General features: G+C 49.5%; 1 protein-coding gene across 1 annotated transcript in view; it reads right to left on the bottom strand.

Annotated features, from left to right (window-relative positions):
* Positions 1 to 254: 254 nt before the first annotated feature.
* The window catches only part of TMX2 (thioredoxin related transmembrane protein 2), a 34824-nt gene continuing 25781 nt past the window's right edge, over positions 255 to 9297 (bottom strand). The window contains exons 6-8 of the mRNA XM_069233066.1: positions 8729 to 8794; positions 7670 to 7799; positions 255 to 1751 (exon numbers count right to left, since the gene is read on the bottom strand). Coding sequence (XP_069089167.1) covers positions 1608 to 1751; positions 7670 to 7799; positions 8729 to 8794 — 340 coding nt within the window. The 3' untranslated portion in view covers positions 255 to 1607. The remainder of the gene's footprint in view (positions 1752 to 7669; positions 7800 to 8728; positions 8795 to 9297) is intronic.

The raw sequence follows: 9297 nt of genomic DNA, 5'->3' as shown, positions 1-9297 counted from the left end.
GGAGTCAGGATTACTTAAAAAAAATCTAACCGGTTCCCCTTTAATATTGAGCAGCAAACACTTCATCTGACCACTCAGCTGTTTAAGGGTCCATTGACACGAGAGCTGACGTAGAGCCACACTGTGGTTGTTTAGAGGCTGAACTGGCTGCGAGAGCAGCTACATCAAGGGGTGCAGATGTGAAGCTAGAGTCTTCACCATCCAAGGGGAACATCAGGTCACCAAGAGAGAAAGAAAGAATCTGAGAGACTGGAGACATTCATCCATGATTTAATGAAGTCCTCTGAGGGAGCAGTGTGACAGCAGACAGATAAATTATTGCTTCTACATGCAACCATCTCAGTATCACACCCTTTCAGTTCTCCCTTCCACCCCTCAACAATGCTGTGATCGGCACAGCAGCACCGATACCATCAGAGCCAAGGGGATACTGCGGCCCATCAGAAATAACCCCACAATGATGGCCATGGCAGTTCTGTAGGATAGAGACAAGAGTGCGAGGCCATAAGAGGGGAACTAGTAACAATCTCAAGCACGTCATTAAACTCCTCACCAATCGCTGTCGACTTGCAGGACAGCCCTCCACAGTCCAAGCAGCTCAAGCAACCTGCCCAAAGGTGCAAGACTCCCAGTTCTGCTGTGCCTGTCTCCTGCAGTAAGGAAGAGTGGACCTAGGGGAGGGAAAACCATCCCAGGGGCTGCTCCTAGCTAGGGGTGAAGCAAGAACGGCTACAGGAAGGCTCAATAAATAAAACATACAAAGTGGCAGAGCAAGCCGACGCATTCGGAGAGAAGGGCAGTAGAGGGCAGATGCCCAGGAAAAAACAGAGGCAGGACAGGGAATGTTCATCTGGCTGCTCAATTGTTTAATGCATTTGTAAGTTGCTCTGAAGAGTCTTCACACTTGTAATTTGCTTCCTGTCTCCCCGCTCTCTCCAAACCTCACTGCCCTCTTCATTCATATTGGACAAATAAAGAATTTTCTTCATTTCCAGTGTAACATGGGGCTGCTCATGGCACAGGTCACCCACCTAGACTGGCAAAAAAGAATTAATGACAAGAACTGTATTTACAGAAAGTGAAGAGAACAGAATCTAAAACACAAAAAACTCCAGCTTCTGACCCGGCTGCCGCTCCCTCAGACACACAGTGCCTTACCCCCGCAGCCCCGTCCAATACATACTCCTTTCCCTACTACACATATGCCAGGCACTGGAAGAAAACAACATTTCCAATCTGAACTCAGTCCCATTTCAGGTGGCGGAATGAGCCTTTCTGCAAGGAGGACACGGAGGAGAATGCCATGCCACCCAGAGGGAGGTGTAAAACAGAGGGCTCCTGGACATGGGTAAGGACTCATGATGGAAACCATCTGCGCCTCGCTATGTGCACGTCAGTCTTGTAGGGACAGGGCAGAGACATCAGTTCAAACTAACAGGTGAGGAAGCAGAACATAAATAGAACACAAACGGCTGTCTATCCCACCACCAGGCAGTGCAATAATCAGCAGGCCCCTCGCCTCTACCCACCAGGGAGGGAGGAGAGGCCTCCATGATACAGAAGAGGTGACGAGCTATGGGAGGAAGGGGATGGTCCAACTGGAAACTTCACTTGTCTTTCTTGCTTTCGTCGGAGGGGTTCTCGTCAGCTTGGGCTACGGGCTCCTCCTCTTCCACAATCTCTCGTTGCTTCGGCAGCTTCTTAGATTTCTGGTACATCTCGTTCAGGTTGAACTCCCGGATCACGTTCTCCTGATGGAAGAGTAGAGCACAAGCAGTCAATGGTATACAGCCATTCATCTGAATATAATAATTTATGTGATATAGTGTAATATAACTTCCTGCCTCCTCCGAAAATACCACGCACCCCAATCATGCCCACCCGTAGCCATCAATGGGTCTCCTCTGCCATCCAGTCAGCATCACCTCTAACAATCTGCCCTCTCAATGCCCCCCCCCCCCCAAACACTGTCCCCAAACTGTCCCTCGCTCAGCATGCATTTTCACTGCCCGCTGCCCTCCACCAGACCTGCTCAGAGTCTTACAGCTGCCAGTCAGCACCTCCCTGTAGGAAGCTGGCCTGGTGTGTGGTGGGTACCTAAGGTACTTACACCTTATACCAGGTTCAGGGCTTCGTATTAGTGAAGTGCAGGCAGTGCCTAGAAGCCAGGCTCTCCAGAGGTAGCTGTGGATGAGCAGCCAAGGCTTATCTAGGAGACATGTAAAGCTCATGCAAAACTACTGTAGTCACACAGCACTTACACACATGAAAGAACCACACAGTGTTACAAAAATAAAGGTACTTTATTTTAGTGACACAATTACCAAAACTACTAGATAGGCAACTATCCAGTAGGAGGTAAGTAAACACACTGAGTATGTACACTAGTAATCAGAAATAGGCATACATGGCAATAGAAAACAGTGCAATAGCGACCCTAGGGGGAGCCCAAACCATATACTAAAAAAATTGAATGGCAATGCAGGACCCCCACGCAGGTAAGTGGAATCTGTAGAGGGGTGCTGGAGAACCTAGGAACCCCAAAATATAAGTACCACAGTGCCCCCCTGCGACCAGGAAGAAAGGAGTAAGTTACTGTTTTGTCCCCAAACTACCAAAAGGCCTGAAAATAAGGATCATGTGTAGGAAGTTGGCTCTGTATCTACTATTTCAAAGTAAGAAATAGTATGCACAGAGTCCAAGAGTTCCCCTTAGAGGTAAGATAGTGGCAAAAAGAGATAAATCTAATGCTCTATTTTGTGGTAGTGTGGTCGAGCAGTAGGCTTATCAGAGGAGTAGTGTTAAGCATTTGTTGTACACACACAGGCAATAAATGAGGAACACACACTCAGAGACAATTCCAGGCCAATAGGTTTTTGTATAGAAAAATATCTTTTCTTGGTTTATTTTAAGAACCACAGGTTCAAGATTTACAAACAATACTTTAAATGAAAGGTACTTCACTTAGGAACTTTAGGAACTTTGAATTAGCAAAATAGCATATACAGTTTTCACACAAATGGCAATAAGCTATTTTAAAACTAGACAGTGCAATTTTTAACAGTTCCTGGGGGAGGTAAGTGATTGTTAGTTTTGCAGGTAAGTAAACCACCTACGGGGTTCAAGTTTGGGTCCAAGGAAGCCCACCGTTGGGGGTTCAGGGCAACCCCAAAGTTACCACACCAGCAGCTCAGGGCCGGTCAGGTGCAGAGGTCAAAGTGGTGCCCAAAACACAGTCTTCAATGGAGAAGGGGGGGCCCCGGTTCCAATCTGCCAGCAGGTAAGTACCCGCGTCTTTGGAGGGCAGACCAGGGGGGGTTTTGTAGGGCACCGGTGGGGACACAAGTCGACACAAAAAGTACACCCTCAGCAGCACGGGGGCGGCCGGGTGCAGTGTGCAAACAGGCGTCGGGTTCGCAATAGGATTCAATGGGAGACCAAGGGGTCTCTTCAGCGATGCAGGCAGGCAAGGAGGGGGGGAGGGCGCGCTCCTCGGGGTAGCCACCACCTGGGCAAGGGAGAGGGCCACCTGGGGGTCGCTCCTGCACTGGAGGTCGGATCCTTCAGGTCCTGGGGGCTGCGGGTGCAGTGTCTTTACCAGGCGTCGGGTCTTTGAAGCAGGCAGTCGCGGTCAGGGGGAGCCTCAGGATTCCCTCTGCAGGCGTCGCTGTGGGGGTTCAGGGGGTCAACTCTGGCTACTCACGGTCTCGTAGTCGCCGGGGAGTCCTCCCTGTGGTGTTTGTTCTCCACAAGTCGAGCCGGGGGTGTCGGGTGCAGAGTGCAAAGTCTCACGCTTCTGACGTGTGTTGTTTCAAAGTTGCTTCTTTGTTGCAAAGTTGCAGTCTTTGGTCAACAGAGCCGCTGTCCTCAGGAGTTCTTGGTCCTTCTAGATGCAGGGTAGTCCTCTGAGGCTTCAGAGGTTGCTGGACCCTGGGAATGCGTCGCTGGAGCAGTGTCTTTAGAAGTGGGGAGACAGGCCGGTAGAGCTGGGGCCAAAGCAGTTGGTGTCTCCGTCTTCTCTGCAGGTTTTTCAGTTCAGCAGTCCTCTTCTTCTTAGGCTGCAGGAATCTATCTTGCTGCGTTCTGGGAGCCCCTAAATACTCGATTTAGGGGTGTGTTTAGGTCTGGGGGCTTAGTAGCCAATGGCTACTAGCCCTGAGGGTGCCAGGGTTGTGCCAATTGTGGAGACAATGGTACATTTTCGGTGAAAGAACGCTGGTGCTGGGGCCTGGTTAGCAGGGTCCCAGCACACTTCTCAGTCAAGTCAGCATCAGTATCAGGCAAAAAGTGGGGGGTAATTGCAACAGGGAGCCATTTCCTTACATCATGCAATACCAAGAGAAGACTGCAAGAAACCTGAAGACGGAAGACCTGAAACAGAAGGGGACAAAGTCCAGAAAGTTGGACAACTGTTCGAGAGGACCAATGGGACCACCACCCGTGATGCAGGATCCACGCAGCTCAGGATAAGGATCCACGGAGCCTGTTGTTGTTGCAGTTGGTGCCTGTGGATGCAGGGGAGTGAATCCTTCTTCCTTCTTGTGCAGACTGAAGACTTGCCACCCTCAAGAGGATGCACAGGGGGAAATGTTGCAGAAGATAGAAGAAGCCAGAGAAACAATGTTGCAGGGTGAAGTCATCGCTGGAGCTGCAGATTTGTCGGTTCCTGTAAAGTCCAATGGCGGTTCAAGTGGCCAGAAGTCGAAGTAGACATTGCAGAGGAGTCCTGCAAGTGGAATCTGAGGACCACCCAAGAGGGAGACCTAAATAGCCCTGGAAGGGGGGATTGGTCACCTAGCCAGGTGGCCACGTATCTGGAGGGGGCTCTGACATCACCTGCTTGACCTGGCCACTCAGATGCTCCCAGAGTCCTCTGCCCACATTGGAATCAAGATGGCAGAATCAAGGGACTCTCTGGAGGAGCTCTGGGCCTACAATAGGGGTGACTCTCAGTGACCTATAGTGAAAAGGGTGCATGCACCCTTTCATGCAGGCTGCAATGGCAGGCCTGAAGATACACTTTGCATGAGCTCCCCATCGGTTGCATAATACATGCTGCAGCCCATTGGGGACCCCTGGTGTCCCAATACCCAGGGTACCACACACTAGGGACTTATAAGGGGGCACCAGTGTGCCAAATGATGGGTGTTTGTGGTCCAAGCAACCAAGTTTAAAGTGAGAGAGCACAGTCACTGGGGCCCTGGTTAGCAGGATCCCAGTGAACACAGTCAAAACATACTGACAACAGGCAAAAGATGGGGGTAAACAAGCTAGAAAGAGGGTACTTGCCTACACTCCCGTTTCCATGTCAGCCACTAGCCAATGCCAGTAAACAACTTCCGGTAGCTTTTGAAATTCATTTGACCTCTCCCTGTTCCACAAAGAATCTTCCTCTCTCAGCCACACTGCTCATGCAATGGTTTCTCCTCATACACACATTACACAGCACAAACGGATGTCTGGGGTGCCCCTCTCATATGCACATCATACAGCACATACAGATGTCTGGGCTGCTCCCCTCTTACGCACATACGGATGTCTGTGGCGTTTCCCTTATACACACATGCAGATGTCTGGGGTGCTGCCCCATACACACATCATACATCACATATGGATGTCTGGGGTGTTCCCTCATATGCACATCATACAGCACATATGGATGTCTGGGGTGCTCCTCTCACACGCACATCTTACTGCACATACAGATGTCTGGGGTGCTCCCCTCTTACACACATACGGATGTCTGTGGCGTTTCCCTTATACACACATGCAGATGTCTGGGGTGCTGCCCCATACACACATCACATATGGATGTCTGGGGTGTTCCCTCATATGCACATCATACAGCACATATGGATGTCTGGGGTGCTCCCCTCATACACACATACAGATGTCTGGGGTGCTCATCTCGTACGCACATCACACGGCACAAATGGATGTCTGAGGCGTTTCCTCATAAGCACATCCTACAGCACATACAGATGCCAAGGGTGCTCCCCCCGTACCTATATATGGATGTTGGGTGTTCCCCTACTTGGAGTGCTGGGATGTGTTTTTCAAGGATCAATCACTTGTGCGGAGGGTTGCTTTGCTAAGTGGAGTCATGTTTCCTGTCTCATAAGTTAGAATAGGGGGCAGGATCTTTTGAGGAAAAGAAATTCTCCCTGCACAAAGTCTTCAGTTGCTTTCTGAACCCCAGAGTGCAGCCTGTACTATCTGCTGGGGGTCCAGAAAGGCTCAACAGGCTGTACTTTCTGCTTGGGGTCTAGGGAAGCTTGGAAGCCTGTAGTATCAGCCAGAGGTCCAGAGAAGCTTGGCAGCTTGTAGCATCTGCTGGGGGTCCAGGGAAGCTGATCAGCCTGTACCATCTGCTGAGGACACAGGGAAGCTCAGCAGCCTGTACCATCTGATGGGGGTCCAGGGAAGCTCAGCAGCCTGTACCATCTGCTGGGGGTCCAGGGAAGCTCAGCAGCCTGTACCATCTGCTGGGGGGCCAGGGAAGCTTGTCAACCTGTACCATCTGCTGGGGGTCCAGAAAGGCTCAACAGGCTGTACCATCTGCGAGGACCCAGGAAGCTCAGCAGGCTGCCACTGTGAACTACCTTGGACTAACTCCTGTTTGCTGTGTTTGAACTTGGCCCCATGGATTGTTCTGCAGCTGCCAGGGCACAGTGACTTCGAAGGTGTATTTTCTGGACACTACTGTAAGAATCAGCATGTGTTGACCGATAGCAGAACACCACCCGCCAAAGTTAGCCAGATCAAGCAAATAGGCAGTTATGGATTCCACAAGGTGGTGGGCAGGGAGAGGGCTCTTGGAGGCTTTTCAGGCACAACATGTCCACATCTGGGCCTAGGGCATGTTGCAGCAATGGATTTAGTACCAAAAGGAAGGGAAGGAGCTGGCGGCTGCAGGTCCAGTAAAGCAGACCTGTCACAGTGTCCAGAGAGGATTAGTCAAAAGTGTTGTGCTCACAATAGTCGGACAACTTTAGCCGATTGCTGCACCACTCATTTCACAGGCGAGGTGGGCAAGGCTTCAATGAAGAATACTATAGTGGAGAAGTTACACTTGTTTGAGGCTCCCACACAAGTCCTTGGTAATGATCGCCTTGGCCCCCCCCACCTCTTAACTACTTAACGGTCTCATGTCCAGACCACACCACTGGTGTCCATCTTATCTGGAGAGGAGTCTTCGATGCCTGTGGAATGAGGTCACACAGAGAATGGTGCTTTAGCTCACGGTAGCAAATCATATGTAAATGTAATCATTACATATTACTTGTCACTCGTTCTGTACGTGGGCCTGAAGTTTCCCCACTTATTATGGGCACTTATCTCCATAAGGGCTCTACAGGTTTAGAATTGTCACGGATTCTCAATGAGTGACACACACGCTCGGTGTGCTGTAAGCGGTGTCCTCTCACTCTTCTGAATCCCCCCTCAACAAGTTCTTTGGCAGACATCCTGTCTATTAGAAGGGCCTGAAACCATGTTGAGGGTTGTTCTCTAGTCACTGGTGGGGATTGTTCATGCAGGATGCCACTGTGGTGACCACGCACTCTTCAGAAACATCAGATAGAAGCAGGAAACACTAAACTACACCGCCACAGTGTGCTCAAGTCTTTGCCCAATGATAATACCACCACCTGGAGATATTACGCCATACCTCCGAGAAGCTCCAGGACACTGCCCTTCCCTTCTTGTCGACTTGTGGCCTCCGCAGCACCTCCTTCCCACCCTGAAATAAAATCAGCGAGGGAAGCTGCTTCGCGAGAGGAGACGTGCTGACACGATACCTGAAAAACCAAAAGGCAAAGGGAGGCTCAGACGAAAGAAAGCACATAGGGCCAGAAGGTGAAAAGACCTATGAGAAAGAAAAGGCAGCGGAAACTAGAAGAACATGCTGGAAACCTAGGAGAAAGGAACGTGTAATCTGCAATGTGAAACAGAACAAGAAAGAGGGTATGGGTCGCTGGTGGCTGGGTGGATGTGTCCACACACTGACTGAATGAAAAGCATGCGTATGGGGGACTTCCACAAGCTAGTTGTCTGAGGCTCAGTGACTGCCGGATGGGTCTATTGCTGCTTGGGGTCGTGATGGGGTCTGGTTGGACAGCATAATTTAGCTATAATAAAGAATGCCCCATCCCGAATCCACTTCAGTGATTTGATGTTAACTCAGGGTAGCAGAGAATGCTGTAAGATTAACATAACATAGCAGGACACATAATGAAGACAGGGAAGAAAGGAGATACAGCAAAGAGAATATAAAGAGGAGAGAAAATAGAGAATACATGAAAAGATGTGAGTTTAGGAGAGGAGAATAAAAACTGGTGGAGAAACAAAGAAGTGATAAAGACAATGATGATGAGGAGAAAGAAGAGATGACTTAGGAAAGATCTACAGAAGATGCGAGTGAGAAAAGCAGAGACAAAGAAGATAAAGAGAAGAGAAACCACACTAGCACGGAGAGACAAGGGGAGTGGGAAGAAGTACAGAAGATCTAGGAAAGGAATGTGAGACCAGACAGAGGACAGACACAGCAGAGAAGATGGGAAGAGATAGTGAGAAAACATAAGTGGGAGGGAAACAGAAAAAAGGGTAGAATGTGAGACCACAGATAGAAAGATGGGCAAAAAGAAGGGTGAGAAAAGGAGGCCCTTGTAGGGAGAGGAACAGAGGAGAAATAATAAGGGAAAATACACAGAGCAGCGCAACCAATTACCTGGTGCTCACATCCGAGTAGCGCCCAATGTCCACTTTCCCAAACTTCAGGCCAGCAGAGTTGTACCTGAGAAGAAGACGACATTGCTGAAGTTGGGCCTACTTTTCTCCTCACCTTTCCAAGCAACACTGAAGAGGGGCTTTCCGGGAAATATATGCTAAATTCAATGTTCCACATCCACTCAAGGAAAAGACTCCAGAAACTTTGAATACTTTTGACCCAAGAAATAAGAGACCCACCAGTAACGGCCTACAAACAACACAGCGTGCTTACAATAAAGAAGACGTTTGACAGCCAATGAGTATGGAAATCAGGACACAGAGTTGCTGACATTTTACATCCAACCGATAGCTGACATGGCTACAATCATTATGGCTCCACAAGACAAAGAGCTAGTGGTAGGAGTATGCAATGCACATGAATCTGCAGCATTACATGCCACAAACAGATGCTTACAGGGTAACATAACCCTTCTCCACTTCGGCCAATGAGGGCGGAAACCGGTTTGCATATAAGCCTCTTCCATACATTCTCAACACCCTGACTTGTCCCGCGTCCTGGTCTACAAG

This window comes from Pleurodeles waltl, chromosome 4_2 (genome assembly GCF_031143425.1).
Source record: "Pleurodeles waltl isolate 20211129_DDA chromosome 4_2, aPleWal1.hap1.20221129, whole genome shotgun sequence".
Classification (NCBI taxonomy): Eukaryota; Metazoa; Chordata; class Amphibia; order Caudata; family Salamandridae; genus Pleurodeles; species Pleurodeles waltl.
Note: the sequence above shows the minus strand (reverse complement) of the source record. Positions and strands in the feature narration are given on the sequence as shown.